Source organism: Camarhynchus parvulus, chromosome 2 (assembly GCF_901933205.1).
Source record: "Camarhynchus parvulus chromosome 2, STF_HiC, whole genome shotgun sequence".
NCBI classification, from domain to species: Eukaryota; Metazoa; Chordata; class Aves; order Passeriformes; family Thraupidae; genus Camarhynchus; species Camarhynchus parvulus.
Window position 1 is genome coordinate 4,905,831 of NC_044572.1, and position 17,916 is coordinate 4,923,746.

At 41.4% G+C, this 17,916-nt stretch overlaps 1 protein-coding gene across 1 annotated transcript in view; it reads left to right on the plus strand.

Moving 5' to 3' along the window:
• OXSR1 (oxidative stress responsive kinase 1) overlaps nucleotides 1-17,916 on the plus strand; it is an 87,757-nt gene that overhangs the window by 28,924 nt on the left and 40,917 nt on the right. Inside the window, exon 4 of the mRNA XM_030966295.1 lies at nucleotides 10,117-10,258. Within this exon, the coding sequence (XP_030822155.1) occupies nucleotides 10,117-10,258 (142 nt within the window). The remainder of the gene's footprint in view (nucleotides 1-10,116; nucleotides 10,259-17,916) is intronic.

The following is a 17,916-nucleotide window of genomic DNA, read 5'->3' on the forward strand; positions in this document are numbered from 1 at the left end:
GGTGCCATTGGCCTTCTTGGCCACCTGGGCACTCTGGCTCATGTTCAGCCACTGTCGACCAGCACCCCTCAGGTCCCTTCCATTCTGTATGAATAATATTTGATGGCAGCCCATTCAGCTCAGAAATAGCTTCTCATGTTATGTCCATCAGTAGTAACACCTAACTGGCTTTTGAAAATCACTGCCTGCTTAACACAGAGCCAGGGAAACTTTTCTGGATTTATTCTCTCAGACACTAGAGAAAGAACTTTTTTTGAGAGAGTGAGTTTGAAAATTTTGTATCAGTAATGTTTAATTTGAAGTCATAATATTTTCCAGGATCCCTGTTTAATTTACAGTTGAGACAAGAAATGGACTCAAGTTCTGGATGTTAACACAAAGTGCTGTTGCTAAATCCTGGGCCTGTCTTTAGGAAGACTTCATTTTCCTGGCACTGCAGCAAACAGGAATTGAAAACTGAAAAAAACAAATCCCTATTTTCTTACTTTTGAAAAAAATCCAACTTGGCTTCCCTGTTCTTGGCTTAATTTTGTGGACTGTAAAATGCCAGGAGATGAAGTGGAAAAATCTGGCTAAACCTGTTTGCATTTTGCACAAGAGCTCAACAATGACCATAAAACATATCTCTTTGAAGGTGTTCTTTAGAGAATTTTAGCAGTTCTCTTGGAAGAAATCAAATTCCATGCCAGCCTTAAGTCTGTCTTAAAGGGTTTTTATGTCTCATGTGTCATTAAGCAATACCCTCTGTTTTCTTAGAGGGACATGTAACAGATCATTAGAGATGTGATGACTCTGTGTGGAAAAGAATCCCCTGCCAGCTTAGAGCAAGCAGTGTTGCTGTGTGTAGAGAAAGAGTATCTATGGGAAAGTTTCCACAACACGAGGAAATGGCATTTCAGAGGTGCTGGGGAGGCAGCAGCAATGGGTTTGGCCTTTTCCAGGAGTACACAACCTCTTTGAAGAAAATGCACAGCTGCCTCCATCACTTCACAGCAGTTTTCTGTCACAATGAGGCTCATCCTTGAACTTCCAAATGTTGTCTCTGTTTGTTCTCAATTTTGTGTGGAGGTGGGTTTTTTTGGGGTTTTTTTGTGTAAAGCTGGGGAAAAGTCAGACCATCATTATCAAGGCAACACAGATGTAACGACTACACTGGAAAATTTCTGGAAAAATAATTATTGCTTCAGAACCAGCCTCTTGCTGGTGTGAATGATGACCTGTTTCTCATTTAATATTCCCTTTGAATGGGCTTTTATGTTCTTCAGCCTGATAATTGACCCTTGTGCAGTTCTGGCATTTAGTGGGGGATTTGCAGTAAAGGAGTGCTAGGAAATTTCCCTGCTTCTTATTCTGTTACATATATTGAAGAGTAGGGTCATTCAGTAGAAGACAGACCATTAAGAGTGTAATTCTTCCCTCTCCCCAACATTTCTGTGAGTCAGTGTTGCATTTTCTCACTTAAGAGGAATCATTTGAAGGCTGGAGGAATTGCTAAAATAAATAGAAAGATTTTGAGAATGACCTTTCACTTTCTAAGCAGGAGGATACCTTGTGAGGTATTTTTCAGCTGTTTTCTTCTATGTACTTTTTACTTCATACTTTTTTATATCTGTGCTTCAGGAATCTCAGCTCTCATAGGTGGATTCTACAGCACAGTCTTAAAGATGGGGGGGAAGAAACTTGTGATTGGAGCTTTCTGACTGAAGAGCTTTTTCATTCACTTTTAATGAGCCTATTTTCAGTTGATCTTAGGCTGAGTGATTTATGTAACAAGAGACACTTCTAAAACTGCCTCTCATTCCTTCGAGCTTAGTTCCTATCAGTAATAAAGTGGCTCGTTTTGCAGTCATCTGTCATCCAGTGGGAAAAATAATGATCTGGGTTTCTCAACAGGAAAAACTTTTGAGCTGATTTTTAAACCAGAAAACAAAAGCAAAGAAAAGCCCCCCAAAACAAAACCAAGAACAAACAAGCAAACACAAAACTGCATCAAAACAGACCCAAAACAGAGTACAGCCTAACACATTCATTTTGTTTAGCTGTTTAAAAAGATTTGTACATCCCAATAAGTACATATGAAATACATTCTGATGTCCATTCTGTATTTTGATCATGGCTTTTGTTCATGATAATTTATTCTGGGTAAAGTTCAGAATTTTACTGCCTCTTTTCTGTCAGTGTTTGCTGGTGTGTGATTTCAGGCTGAAACTAGTTTTAATTTCGGCCTACAGACAGTGACCTTATTAATTTGACAAACAGCCCACAAGACAGCCAATCTGTATTGCAAGCCTTTTTTGTTGTTGCTGTTAGTGCAATTTAATTTATTTTCTGGCTGCAGTCTTTTGTTAAAATCCTAACCTGGTCATACATGCAAGTGTTTTAGGGATGTCTCTAAGGGAAAATAATCTAAATCCACAAATTGCTGTTGTCTAACAGTGCCTTGCTCCTCTGACATCCAGAGGGTTCACTCAAAGGTCCTTAATTATCTGACTGATGTTGTCACTGAAACAGAACTATTTGTCTCCCCAAGTACTCTGTTGATGGGAGATTTCTATGTTTGAAAGTTGGCAGCAGCCAGTAGGTAGCACCGGGGAGCTGATGAGCATCAGAGCCCAGCCAGGCTGGTGGGAGCCACTGCTCAGAGCCCTCTGAGCTGGCAGCCCTGAGCCCAAAGCAGGTGTGGAGTTGCTGATGGCAGAAACGTGGCTGTGATGAGATGCAGCTGGTAGAGACAAGGGGTGCTGCTGTGTGCAGTTACTGACAGCCGCTTTCAGGTCTGGTGATGTGCGTCTGTGTCAGGTTTGTCAGGTGCCTGCTCTTTCTGTTCCCTTCATTAGAAGTTGCAGACCCTTTTCTCTAATGCTGGAAGTTCTGTAGGGTTCTAAGCTTAGCAGCATGAACTCGACACCCCAGCCTTTGAGTCCAGTGTTACTCCAAACTAAAATCCAATGGCTATTTCTAGACAGCTGCTGACCTGCTCTTTGCCTCCCTGGCATTCTCCTGTCATGAATTTTACTCGTGCCTTTTTAAAACCTGCTGAAGCCCAGTCCTGCTCTCAAACTCCTCCTGTGGCTTTTTAGTAGGAAGAGGAGCAGCTGTGCTTTTGTTCTTGTGCTTTTACTGATTGTGACCTGCTTGCTCTTCTAAATTCTCCCTGCTTTTAACAAGAGCTCTCCTTTCACAGGTGACCCGTGGCTGTAGATAACTCTATAAAACAGTTGCTCCCATGAAACAGCCAGCCCTGGTGACTTGCTACATCACACAACAATTTTTTCTGTCCTAGCCTGCAGCAGATGAAACCTCAAAAATATTTTTAAACTGTGCAAATCCTTTAAATACTGAAACGTTTCCAGGCAGGGCTCTTGGATATTCTGCCCTCTTAAAGGCTCCTGATGAAATCTGCTAAGGAGATTGCTGTATTGAAATAGTTAAACCTTTTATTTTCCAAAAGTTTTTAAGATTAACTAATCAACTTCTTACTTCAGGCTTTGATCTGAAGTTCAGAATGCCAGACCAAAAGAGATAGGCAAATCTTAGTTCTCTACCAGGGAGTTAGGACATCTTGTTCTGCTTCTGCTCTGTTAATCTCTGATCTGGCTCCTGCTAATTCCAACGGAGAGTTATGATCAAAGCATAAACCACAGGTCCTTAGAAATCTTTGTGTTTATGTTGAATTATTTTCTTAGGAGAGAGATATGCTATTTTTAATTCATCTGGAGGGATTTTGATTTTATTTGTAGAAACACAACTTAATTTCAAACAATTAAGGATGGGATAAGTCAGAAGCAGGGGATAGCAGGGATTCTACATGACTGCAGAATGCAATGTGTGTAGGTACATTGCCACTCCTAACTGTAATAAGAAAAGCATGAAAGATTAGTTTGTGTTCAGATTTTCTCCTATAAATGTCTTGATCACAACAGCAATAGGCTGTTTTGCTCCCTTTATTGTATTATCTTGTTTTCTGCCTTAATCTTTCCATATTTCTTCTGCATCCATGCACATGCCCTGGGGGAAGGAGGCAAGAAGTGGATGTTTCCTTAGCTTTCCCTCTGAGGAGGTTTAACCAGGTTAATGTCTTTTCCTTTGTTTTGTATAACTTGTTTCCTTTACTTTGCTACTCTCTAGCTGTATCTGTATTTCTCAGTCCCAGAAGTACTGAATCCAAACAGTTCTTCCTTCTTATGCATTTTCTTCATCTGTTTGCCAGAGACTGACAAGGTGCAGATTTAATTCTTGGCTCTAATGACAACTAGGCTCACTGAAACCACTGGCTAATGCTGAGATGTCTTGAAAGAAGCAGCAGTGAATCTGCCAACTCCCCCTTCTCTAAGATTCAGCCTGTTCAGCATCAGTGTTTGTCAGGTTTGGGGCAGATTTTGGTTCTCACAAAGTTGTGTGGTGATTCCCCAGCACTGTTTCCAAGCCTGTTTGTGCCAGGCCTCTAAATGGCCAATCAATGCAGGTACTGTTACCTGCTTTTTTTGTTGTTGTTGTTTTTTTTTTCCAGGTTGGAAGTTAGAGAATTAAATTTTCCTGTTCTGCTTCCCAGGTGAAGTTAAATGAGGAGTTTTCTGTGCATTTAACTTAAAGTGTATCTTGGTTCTGTCACTTAAGTTATATTATAACATGCAAGATATGGTTCCCATAGCAACCAGCTCTGCTGTACATTTTTTTGCTCCTCTGGGGGCATGTAAAATTCCAGCTGGAATATTCCTGCATTTATCTATAATCTTGTTCTAAACAAGCTTTCCTTTCTGCTCAGGTTTTGATGCCCTTCTCTGCTTCAGCCCCAGTGTGCTGAAGCCGTAAGCAGTGTCACTGAGGAGTGTGGATGTTTCTTCCTCTGCTGAGGAGAAACGTCAGAAACAGGCTTCCTAAATGCCATTCCACAGGCTTGCTGGTGTAGGTGAGGTCAAGGAATCATGCTCTGCATTTGGAACAGGAAGCCTCAGTGTTTGTGGTGGTTTGCTGTTGAAAGTGAATCAGTGGAACAATTAGGACTTCTTGCCCCGAGGGTGTGATTACACAGAAGTTTTCTTCAGCAGCAAAGCTGGTTTAAGGAGTTCCGGGCTCTTTGGTCTCCACCCTGCCTTGAAAACTGGATTTCCAGTTACTGCAGTGATCCCATTTTATAGTATGGCTTTGTAAGAGATGCAGGGGCACAACAGTGAGGTGGTGAACCTGGAACTTTAATCTCGTTTTGTCACCATAGGTAGCCTGGTATCTTTGCTAATTCACACAATTCATGGTGTTGAAAGAGTCAGTTTTACTGGATATGTGTGGGGTGCAAGTCAGGACTGCTTTTGCTGGGATCCAAGACTGTCCATTGCAAGTGGGCTGCCTGGTGTCAATATCCAAAACCTGAATATCCTTCTCCTACAAGTAATTACAGGTTGGGCTCTCTCAGCTGAGGGTAAGTGTGTACAGGTTCCTCTGACTTGTGCTGTGCTTAGGAGCTACATTTTTGGAGCAAACTGGGAACTTGTGAGTTTGAGCAGAAAACCACTTCCCTCTCAACTGCTGTACAGTGTGCACTGAGAGCTTGCTCTTTACTGAGGAGGTGCATTTCCATGAGCATTGGTGTCAGAGTACACTGAGACACTGGCATGATGAATGACAAGTCATGCTAAATGCTTTATCAGATTGCACAGTATCTCTGTAGGCTTCCTGTTGATGTGCTGCACAGTGTGTATTTGATGGGCAGGAATTTGTTTTAGCTGCATTTTTTCCATATCAATCACTAAATGTTGTCTCCTTTCCTTTGTCTTCTCTTGGGCTTTGAGATCAGTTGCTCATCACCAGCTTTCTTTAAACATCCTTGTTAATGACAGCATTATTTATATTTATGGTTAGACTCCAGTTCTGACCCTTTTCTCTGTGTCTTGTTTTGTCTTTTCTTGGTATGTGGCCCTTCTGGGCTTGGAAGAGCTTTCCAGTCAGCCTCAGCCAAACTTAATTTCTTTTTTAGATCTTTCTCTGACTTAGGATTCAACTTCCTGTACTTTGGGTCCGTACTTGCTACTTGTGAATTTTTAATGAGAAAAATAATGAGGGAATTGTTGTAATCAAACCTAATGCCATGTATAATACACACCAGAGTGCTTCATAGCATTATCTAAAATAGAGGTTTTATTTTAGAGAGGAGTCAAAGATATTTTTTTGTTTTCTGGAGACATTGTAGTGGATTTGTTTTCTCCTTGAAAATCTTGTAACTGTTAATACAGAGCAAGGTACCTTATTTCCAGTGTGAACCTCATCCTTTGGCCTCTAGGTTCTGTCTAAAAGTGAGATTGAGCAGTTTGTACATGGAGCACAAATCCATAGTGAAACTGCATTTAAGCAGAGATCCAGCTGTGTTTGGATGTGCTCTCTCTTCCCCAGTTACTCCTGAACTGGTTTGAAGCTGGCTCAGAAGCTGGCAGTCTCTGCAGTCATGCTGGTGTTTCCCAGCAGTGTGGTCAGTTTGTTGAGCACGTCCTCTGGTGTGGTTTAGGCCCTGGTTCCAGTTCAGCTGGATTAGTTTCCAGTTAATTTTAGCAGTTATTGTATTGCTGGATTGGGAACAGGCCAGTGTGCAGAACAGTCATTTCCCCCTTTAGATTCTGATTCCCTCATCTCTTGGTCCAGTATAATGGAGTTGGTGTGGGATTTTGTATCCTGAGGGAGTGGAGGCCTTACCCTGGTGAGTGTGTCACACACTAACTGAGACCTCTGCCATCAACTTTGCATGGAATTGATCAGCAATCAATTCATCAACTTTGCATGGAATTGATCAGCAATCAATTCATCAGCTTTGCGTGGAATTGATCAGCAATCAATTCATCAGCTTTGCGTGGAATTGATCAGCAATCAATTCATCAGCTTTGCGTGGAATTGATCAGCAATCAATTCATCAGCTTTGCGTGGAATTGATCAGCAATCAATTCATCAGCTTTGCATGGAATTGATCAGCCTCCTGCTGCAATCCAGTCCTGCCCTTCTAGCAGGAGGTGTTTTCCTTGACAGTGAAATTCCCTTGACTTCTCCTTTCAAAGCATCTCCTATCTTGGCTGTGGGGTTCTCTTTGGGGATTTGGTTATTCTGTTGCTCCATGCCAGGCTTCCTGAGCCAGAATGCTGGAACATTCCATGGAGCAGTGCTGGGAAATGCAGCTTGGCTTTGTTCTGTATTCCCTGGTGCTGTGCTTAATGAAGTTGCAGTTAGGTTGTGAGTCAGAACCAACTCCCAAAGTTATTGATTTGTGAGTTGGAAAAATCAGTTTCATGGTGCTGTGGTGCCAGTGGCCAAACCCTGAGCAGACAAAGGGGGATGATTCTAAGAACCCTTTTTCCAGCTGAAGGGTGGTTTTTGGGTTGCTTCTCAGCTGTTTCCTGCAGTGGGCATTTTGCTGCCCCGTTTTTGCTCTTCTTCTTTCTGCAGAGGACTGGCAAATTCCCCCACTTCTATGAACATCTCAATGTGAAAGTGGTTTTAAAATAAATGTACTTAAAAAGTGTCAGGCAGGACTGGGAGCAGATATAGCCTGGGTGTGAATCAGCCTTTTCACAACCAGGGCTGCCTCTGTGCATGCCCTCTTGTCTGTCTACCCTCCACCCCCCTTTCAGGGTTAAATACAAACTCTAACTTGGCTAAATAGAGGATTTTTTGACCAAATGAATTTGAGCACCATATGATCTGCCTCCTCATGTTCCCTGAGCCCTTTGCAGGAGAAGGGAAATGTTTGTGAACCACGTCTGCTAACGGAGTCGTGGGTGGAAAGAGGACAAAACGAGTACGTGAAGAACCACATATTTTCACTGGACTTCTGAAACAAGTGACAGTTTGTTCTGCAGATTAAGGCACATTTCAGAGGAAAAACCTGAACAGTGGATGTGGAGTGGCTTCTTTGGTGGGATTTTTTCAATGTCACAGAAATTCTTGTCCAGAATAAGAAGCCTCAAAGTTTGTAAGCACGTACTCTTTAAATGTGAAAGCATGATAGGCTGAGAGCCAGGTGAGTCCTTATGACACACAACAGAAGATGCTTTTCTCAGAACATAAAGATGAGATTTCAGTGAAGGGGTCCATCTCCAACATCTGAAATCTTAGCTTTCTTCAGTAAAGATATTCTTGCTCAGATGCAGGAAGTCCAACATATGTCTAAACCTGAGTTATGTCTGGGTAGAACCTTTGGGTAAGACCCATGTCAAAATTCACTAAACATGAGTGTGTTTCTCTGCTGGGTGGGGTAAAGGAAGGCTGAACACTGAGTATTCTTGCATAAAATGTTGGGGCAATGTTATGTAACTTCATTTTTGTATTTTTTTTTCATTTTCCTCTGGGTTTTTTAAAATTTTTGTTAGAGTCTTCTGTGTTAAGATTGTGGTGTCTGCAAATATCTTGAACTAAAAGATTTTTTGGTAAGAGGAAGCTGAAGGTGCTGTTCAGGGCAACCAATTTATCTCTCAATTTATTTTCACTGGGTTTACTGGAGGTCTTGGTGTCTAGGTGAAGCTGGTGCCACTGGGCCAGAGAAGATGGAAAGTGAGAAATAGTAGCTCTGCAGCAAGCTTTAAAATGAGCTCAGCAAATACTGCTTTACACCAACTAAGGGACACTGTGCACTCATGTAATTGTTTCCTGTGCAGTTTGAATTGTGCAAAATGAGCCTTTCCACATGGTGTGTGTATTCAAACCTTGCAGCTTCTGCTTTCATAGGAGAGTCCAAAAGGAAAATACTCTTCTCAGTGAAAACTGATCTGTACCATTGTTTTAGCCTAGAAATTCAATGTGGATAGTTAATAAAATAAATGTTAAAGAGGAAGGTTTTTTTGTCTACCTGAACCTGAAGGGTGAGAAGAAAATCAAACAAAAAACCTCTTTTGTATTTTTCACTCACTTCAGGAATTTACAAGGTGAAACTTCTAATTCTCCCATCAGCCAAATTCATGAGAGTTTCTGTTCTTAAATCCAAAAATGATTTTATCTTGCTTTTTTGATTGTGAGTTAAGAAGAATTAACTTCTCTAAACTTTTCTAAAACTGAGCCCAGCTTTTCTAAACTAGCTGAGTTAGTACTGGGATGTTCTTTCCCTGTAAGTTTCCTGTTCAAAGACAAATAAAGCTGCAATTTATGTTCTCCAGTTGTGCCTGCTTTTCTCATTCTTTAAGAACTTCCCAGTACTGCTGACATTGCTTTGTGCCCATAGCTGTAAAAACCCTTCCAGTCCCTATCCAGCCATTAAACCACAGAAACCCAAGTTTGAAGGGGCTAAATGGCACAGGCTTTGGAAAAGAGGCTTAGCCATGCCATGCTGGAGCAATAAGAAGTTCTGAGAAGTATCTTCAGTCCAGCTGCAAATACAAAGAGGGCAGTAGGCAGTGTCTGTGAAAAGCTGGGCCTTGCACAAGAGCCCTGCTGCGAGTCACTGGTTCCGTTTATTCCGGGGTGCAGTTTGAAGAAGTGGTTTGCTCTCTAAAGCTTGGTTTGTCATGGAAGATGATGTAATTCACACCATGCTGAGGAGAGAGACTAAACATGCTTCTAGGGAAGGATCTAAGCTATTCCAGTTTTGTACACAGTGAAGAAGGGACTTATTGTCAGAACTCAGCCTCATTTCTTCCCTATTTAATGATTTCCACTTTTTTTTTCCTGTTAGGGTTGTACCAGCCCTTAACAGATGAGATTTTTTTCTGATATTCCTCTGCACAGAATTTGTAGGAGCTGAAAAAGAGTGCCTAATTTTATCAAGCTTCTTACCTTCAGCTTGAGTCCTGGCAGCCCCCTGCTTTTTCCATTTCCCCCTTCAGCTTCTCCAGTACTCAGCACTAAGCCAGCTGTAGCATCAGTATCTGCTTTAAAACCTTCCAAGTGTCATGTGTGTGTACATTTTACATTTTGGCTTGTTCAAATAACTTCTCAGTTGCTTGTGTTCACAGGGGTTTTACAGCCCCCCTTGAGGCTCTGCTCCCAGGGGTGCATTGTTGCCTCTGCTTTCCTGCAGCAAAAGTTTCATCTTCTGACTCTGATCCTGACCATCATCAGTGATTTTTTTGTATATTAAACGATGATAAATTACACTTAACTGTGAATGAGTTCTTCTAGTTTAAACTAAGGTGTTTAACTCTTCTCTAGGCTCTGTTTTGGATATTATCAAGCACATTGTGGCCAAAGGAGAACACAAGACTGGTGTCCTGGATGAAACCTGTATAGCCACAATCCTTAAGGAAGTGTTAGAGGGACTGGACTACCTGCATAAAAATGGGCAAATCCACAGGTATTTTATGTTTTTCTCACTTTGTTGTAAAATGTTATTGAAACAGAGTAGCTGAGCACAGAGTCTCATCCCATAACTTGCTGAGGGCATAAAGAGAGAGAAGTAAAGGTAGGAGTTTTATTAAAATGCAGAATTCAAATGTTTGTATTCTATATGCTATGTCTATATTTAATGACTAGGGCAAATTTAGGTAAATTTTGGGGTGTTGAAAGTTCTAATGTAGGGAATCTCTTTCTAAATGTCAACATTCAGCTGCAAAGTGTAGTTGATGGAAAGCTGGAAAACTTCCATTGGCTTTGTTTCTTGCAGAGCTACAAATTACCAAGAGCACTTTGTAGGCAGAGTTGAGCAATTTAATAAAAAGTCCTTCCAGCTCTGATGCTTTTTTTTTTTGAGGTTAACTGTAAGATGAACATAATGAAATTTGAATTTGAGTAATTTTATTTAAAAAAAAAGAGGAAATAAAAAGAATGGAAAAACTTCTGTAGGCAAAGCCCAGTTAACTAATGGCCTGTGATTTGACAGATCACTGAAATTCATGGGTTTCTATGCTGGTATTTGTCTGGGATGTGTTTTTAAATCACATTTTCCTCTCTCCTGGTGTCAAGGTGTGGTGTAGTTCAGTAGAAGATGCTAAGCTGGTCTGTTCTGTGTTAAAAAGACTGAGATTTGCAATCCTAAATATGTGCTGAAAATAGAATATACTGCTTGTGGGTAATATACACAATCCCAGCCACAGACTGCTACTGGAACAGCCTCTTCTTTCTTGGGAATTTTGTGAGCTTGACTCTCCTCTGGTACAATGCCATTATAAGCATTGCTACTCCTGTGCTGGAGTAAGTTTCTGTCCTCTTATAGCTGCACAAGAAGAGGTGATTTTTTTGCCAAAATGTTATTTTAATTAGAAAATACCACAAGTATTCATAGTTTCAATCAAACTGACTGGCTTTTGTAGGTTATTTTGGATTAAAAGGAAAGAAACAGTTGGAAATTATTCAGGTGGAATTCTTCTCCCAGAAAGAAGTCTCAAATTTCAGTTTCTGGTCTCAACTAAAATTCTGATTTAACAAGAATCATTGTCTTCATTGGAGACAGTTTTGATTTCATAGCTGGTTGCTTGTTGCTGAACTTTGTTTTTTGAGATAAGACTTGAGGCAGCTCTGGGAATTTAGAGTAAAGTAATAAACCAACTTAGTCGCCAATTACATGGCAGTAAGTTTTCACTTTGCCATAAGTAATTGACAGAACTGTGTTCATCTGTGACCTGCAGTAGGTTTGCTTGGCTGATTCAGTTATCTTCTGGTCTAGTGAAATTGAAATCTGTATGTTAAAGCAGCAGAAACGTGTTAAATCTCAGTTTCTTGGAAGATACTGCATAATGTTTCATGCATTGAAGAGAGGTGGTTCTCCATTTGGCTGGCTGGAGTGGAAAAGCAAAACTAGTAAATGTGGTAAAGATTAGAGATAATAAATTTATGTATGTGGTGTGGGTGGGTTTTTTTACTGCACTCAGCAAAAATACTGTGTTCACAAAATTCAAACTGCTGGTCTGAAGAAAATATGATTCATATTGCATCATTTGGAAGTCAACTGGATCAAACCTGCTGTGACCATTCTCATCCTGCTCATCGAAGCATTTTGCCCAAACTTCAGCAGAGAAATCAGAGCTGTGTCATTGCTGCATCTTAAGGTTGTGGTTATGCATCAGCCCCTTTGCATGTGCTTCATCCCAATATTTTGAGGCTGCTCCAAAAACTGTGTAATATTTTATCACAGAAAAGGATTTGGATTATCTCATTGTGCTGGGTACAGCGGTCTGGGAAATTTGGAGAAGCGGGATACAGAAGGAGAGTTGCGTGGTTTCCTACCTGTGATGCAAAGCTGTTTGGGCTGTTGGCAGAAGGCAAGCTGTCATGCCTTTGAGGGATGAAACATGTTTCCTTAATGGAGTTCATCATGCTGTGTTCCATTTTATCCAGATGTGTGTGTGCTGCTGAGGAAAACACAGTTGAAAGTTGGAGTGCAGCTGGGACCTTTCCTCAACTGTAGGAATATCTGTATGGTTTTCCCATTTTGCTTCATGCTAGGGGTCATAATACTGGTCATGCCTGATGGGAAAGGCAGGTGGAAATCTTGCAGTCATGCTTGGGATGCTCTCAGAGGAAGTGTTTAAAATAACTGAACTTTGGTCCCCTGGGTCAGCTTAAAGTATCTGGCTCTAAAGGAAAGCACATCAAGTGATGGCTGAACTGCAGATATTGTATCTGTAGTGAGGGGCAGCTGTACTTGGGGTGAACTTTAGACCAGAGCAGGATCAGCTGTGAAGGGTCAAAATTGAAGGGCTTTAGTGAAGACCTGGAACAGCCAGCCCAAAGCAAGCAGCCATCCAGCAGAAAAAAAATGTTCAGCTGGTTACACTAAATCTCCAAACTCTGTTTATATTACGCCTTGGAGAAAACAACTTGATAAAATTAGAGACACAGCATGAGTGAATGACTGTAATTAGCACATCTGAAGTTGGACAGGCAGGCCAGTGGCACAGCCCAAACGATGAATATTGGGTCCCAAATATAATTTTGTGGGCACTGTAGACCAGAAGTGGGGCTGTAAATCACCACTGAGATCAGAGAACATATTTCTGTCAGTGGAGCTGCTCAATACTTCTAAATTATGCATAATCTTAAATGGGTAAATGAAGTTAACACGTGAAAAACTGGCTTAATGAAATTTTGCTGCTGCTGAATCTTGCTCTGCCTACGCCTGCCTTGAACTTAATGCCACTTCCAATTAAGGTTTGGGGAGCTGTCTTGGTGTGGAAGTGCAAATCCCTGCTTTGGACACGAGAGGAGTTTGTCAGTATTCTCTAGAGGAGAGTAGAAAGCCAAATATCTAGTGAAGGCTTAAATTATATTTTTTCTTGTTTACTTTCCTAATTAACAGCCAGAGCGAGTCTGAAACTTGAATAGACACCATTGTTCAGGAATAAATGCTGAAGTCTCCCACATTGCCCAAAGTGATGGTTTTTTTTTTGCTTTCATCTTGCAAGGGCTGATGGGAAATGTCTGAGGCCTTATGGCAAAGACAAAGGAGAAGACAAAATCAGTTTTATTTTCATGAACACTCTATACCACAGCAACAATTGATTACAAACAGTCACCATCTTCTTCCAAAATCACCAGTGCCAGCCTTATCTGGGAGTTGGCAACTCCCTGCCTTCCCTGCCCTGTCCCTGTCCCCTCTCTGGTGCCAGCTGCTACTGTCCCTGTTGTGGTTCCTGCGTAGCACGGTGATCCCAAGGAGGATTTGCAGTGCCAGTGATCCGGCTCATGTTCAGTGAGTGAGGTGCCTGGGCAGCAGCCAGAGCTCTGGGGACAGAGGGCCACACTGGGAAGCCCTGGGTGAGGCTGTCCTGCAGGAATCTGCTCAGGCACATTTCTGTATGGAAGTCAAACAAGACTGACAGTGCTGTCAGGGGTCGTTGCCAGGCTAATCTGGGCTGGGTGACACTCAGGGTATGTTGTACCTCTTCTCCATTTAGACTCTGATTCCTCTGTGTATTTGGGGATTAGCAGGAGTTTGATGAATGACTTAGAAATAAAACTAAAGCAAAACCAACCCTAGAGGTTTTATTGCTTAAAAAGATTTATTGGAGGGAACTTCAAGGCTTTCTTTTTCAGGTGGTGCTGCGTATGGCAGGCTGACAAATGAATCATGCTGATTAACTGTTACAAGGTCTCTCTGTCTTTCTCCCTATTTTTATCTCTGAGCTTATCTTCTGTTCATGATTAGCTGTTGTGTAACTGAATATTTTAGTTAGTCCAGGTGAAATAATACACTGCTTAAATATAACCAGATTCTCCTATTGCAGCACAATAAATGTGATACTTGCCTGTTTTTTTGTAAAAACAAAAAAAAGTCTGGGAAGTGGTTTAGAGTTGCATGCACTTGAACTATTGGCATGGCAGCAATCCTGCTATTAGTTTGTTTGCTGCTCTACTTCTTACAGAGTGAGAGGAGCAGCAACATGTTTTATATGCTGAGTTAGATCAGCCTGTGCTGCCACACAAAATGTTTGGGGTGTTTTTGGTGTCTTTTCAAAATCAGAATGTGGGCAGCAGGGTGCTGGGACAGCTGTTTGAAAGTGGCTTTGAAGAGACCCTGAAAACAATATTCTTGCTGTGCTTTTACGCCAGATAGGTTAATTTTTATTTTTTTGGGGGGGACCTTAGGATGATTTTGACAGGGAATCAAAGTTTAATTCTTTGCCTCTTTACTCATACTAAGAATAAATAACTTCTGAACAATGGGCATCTATTTATCTGCACGTACACATCACCAATACTTGCATGTGGGATTTTTGCAGGAGCTCACCTCCAGTTGCAAGTTTTTGATTTAAGATGAAGGAGCTGTTGGATGTATTTTGGCAGAACTTGGCTGTCCTACAGGATTCAAGTTTAATTTTCATGTAGCTGATTAATGCATTGATAGCCATGCTGGCAGGTATTGTGGTTAAACTGGATTCCAGTATGCCTCTGAAATAGTGTGCTTTCATGTTTCTGTAGAATACGGTGGGAGAACTTCAAGCCCTCCTCTCTGCAGTGCTGTGATCTTGCTTTGAGGGATGTGTTTTGGAAGTGAACTTTGGTAGGGGAGGATTGAGGAATGGATAATAGGGTGCAGAGCCTTTCCACCTCTACTTTCCAGTTTGATTTTCAGTCAGGACACCAGTAATTTGAAAGTTGGCTATTGCTTAGCTGTGAGAAGTGCAATTTTTTATTCAGAGAGGAGTACTTTGGTCTCTTCTCTCTTATAGTATGGGATGGGTAGAAATAGCCTTCAGAGCTGGTAGCTAATAGAAATTCCGGAGCTTTAATTTGTAAATAACTCAGAAGCCAGAAGAACAGAAATGTTATCTTCTGTGTCTCAGTAGGAAGGAGGAGAAGAGGCTGCTCTAGATTGAACTGGGTTATTTGTTCCCCAAATAAACACCTTGCTGTGCAGTGTCAAGGGCCCAAGGAGCACTGAACGCCCAGTCTCTGTACAGTCAGACTGGGGTGTATTGTGATGGTTTGGCAAACCAGCATGCTTTCCTGGTGGCTGTTTCTTCCACTGAATCATCCAGAAATTCATTGTTTAAAAAAAAGGAAACTTCCCTGTGGTTGTGGAGAGATAATACAAACCAGATGTAATCCCAAATCTGCAGACAGCCAGAAACAATAACTCCTATGGAGACAGTTCTCCTCAAAGTGAATAAAGACAGTCTTTGCTCTGTAGTCTAAAAACCTGGGATTTCAACCTCTGATGGTAAAATATCATTGCTGCAGAAATCACAGAGGTGCTGGGGCCCGGCAGCAGCTCCAGGTGATGCCCCAACTTCGTGGGAACTCCATGCAGTACAGGGGTGCAGGTGGGCTCCAGGGTGATGCCTGAAGGTGTGGCTGCTGCAGTCAGGTGTTTGTCCCCCTGTCCTTTCCCTCACATCCAGGAGCTGCCTCTGAACTTGGTCACTGGCTGTCCTGCAGTTACTCAAAGTAACTTTGGGTTAGTCCAAAGGAAAACCCAACTGGTAGAACTGGTAGAATTGGTACAATTGCTCTGGCCTTTTATAAAAGGGACAGGAGTTTTTAGGTTTTTCTCTCTGCTTTGCTACATGGAGATGAGAAGCAAGAAAAATATGATTAAGAGTGGGAAAATAGAGTTTGGGTGATCTCCTAGAGGTTCTGCAGCAGTGACAGGTTTTGGTCAGTGATCCATGACTGAGTTGTACACTCAAGTAATGGTGGTTTTTAGCAATTCTCAAATTGTCAGGAGTGTTTGAATTTGATGTGTTTCCAGGGGGAATAATCATTCAATGGCTACAGCATTAAATGTATCAAGTGAAAATGTAACAGACTCTGAGCTTTTACTCTGAAGAGACCTAGTGCCATTCACACATGTACAACACTGTTTGTGACATCTTTCTCATGTCACTGCCTTTATCTGGTGTAGATTGCTGAGACTAGGTCACCCAATACAGGCTCTTGCAGCATCTCTCCAGCAGCAGAGTAATTGTTTAAATTGTCTTGTTCATCTGTTCTGCTGTGATGATACATGATGTGAATAGAACTCACTTCAAAAAGACAACTTTGGAAATTGTTCCCTGGTTTGGTACACCAGAATTTCTGGCCTTCATAGATCCTAAAAGCTGCATATGTAGAGGTGCTTTAAACATTTATTCAGACCACTGCAGTCTTTTCATTCATGTCTTATGCTAAAGCAGGAGAAAAGGGCCACTTGCTAAATTGGTGTAGTAATATATTAAACACATTAGAAAATTTTGCAAGGCTGCATCAGAAAATATTTTTTATATTTACTAGATTGAATTATATCTTGCCTTGCAGAGTTCTAATAAAACTTTGATATTAAAAAGATAAGTGAATACTTTCAAAAACAAAAGTTAGGCAAAATCCACGCACATTTAGGACAACAAACAAAGAACTGCAACAGAGAAATCTATCCCTTCATGGCAGCTTGGAAAGCATCACCAAGTGAGATTGGGAGTGCAGTGAGGATTTGTTTCCCTTGTACAGATACCTGATTTTATAACTGCTTTCTCCATTTTATGGGGATAACTAGATGAAATAGAGATCCTTCTTCCTGTGCTGGTCATGCTTAAAACGATCACCTTACAGATTTTGGAGAAGGAAGTCTTTTTGACAGGTTTCTTGTGAGCCCTGGCTGTCCTGCCTTTCTCCTCTTGTGTCATGTTATAGACATGGCTGAGCAGGAGCTGTGGGTGGCTTTGTAGATGGGGACAGCTCTTGGCTGCATGGGGAATGCCTTGGACCTTTTGTATAGAGATAGACTCACTGCTTCTCCAGAGCAGGATGCTGATTGCCTTTGGGAAATGGAGACCTTTTTCAGCTCCCCTGTGTCAATTTTGTTGTGGCCTAATTTGATCCAAATTGGTTGTATATTTGCCAGAATGCCTTTCATCTTTCCATCATGGCAGGGAGCTGTGGGAATCACATTCCTGTTCCTTCTGCTACCTGATGCAGCTTGTACTCAAACTGGGGTGATGTACACATGGTAATTTTTTGGAAATTCCTATTTCTAAATGCATCAGGAACATATTCTGATGTGGCATTCACATTCTCTGAAAAAATTCCTTCGCCCAGGGTTTTTCTCCTGGGAAGCTGAAAGGCAGAGAGAGGCCTCAGACAAAAGGAAAACAATTCTTATCTCATTTGCTTCTCCTGTGTTGTGCTCATGTGGAATGTGTTTGGAGATTGTTTACCCACAGGTGATTGTTTCACTGGATTCTGGTGTGAGTTGTTTTCACTCATTGGCCAATCAGGGCCAAGCTGTGTGGGGACTCTGGAAAGAGTCACGAGTTTTCATTATTATCTTTTTAGCATTCAGTAAGTATCTTTTCTGTATTCTTTAGTACAGTATAGTATTCTTTTGTATAATATAGTATAAGAAAGTAATAAATTAGCCTTCTGAAAACATGGGGTCAGATGCACCATTCTCTCCCTTTGTCAGTGGACCTGCATTTACAATACTGTGACCTGCAGGAGATCCTGCAGCATGGTGGTGTCACTGGTATTGCCACGTGAAGCAAACCCATCTCCTTCCACATGAAAGACTTTGACATGAAATACTGAAATAAGACCACG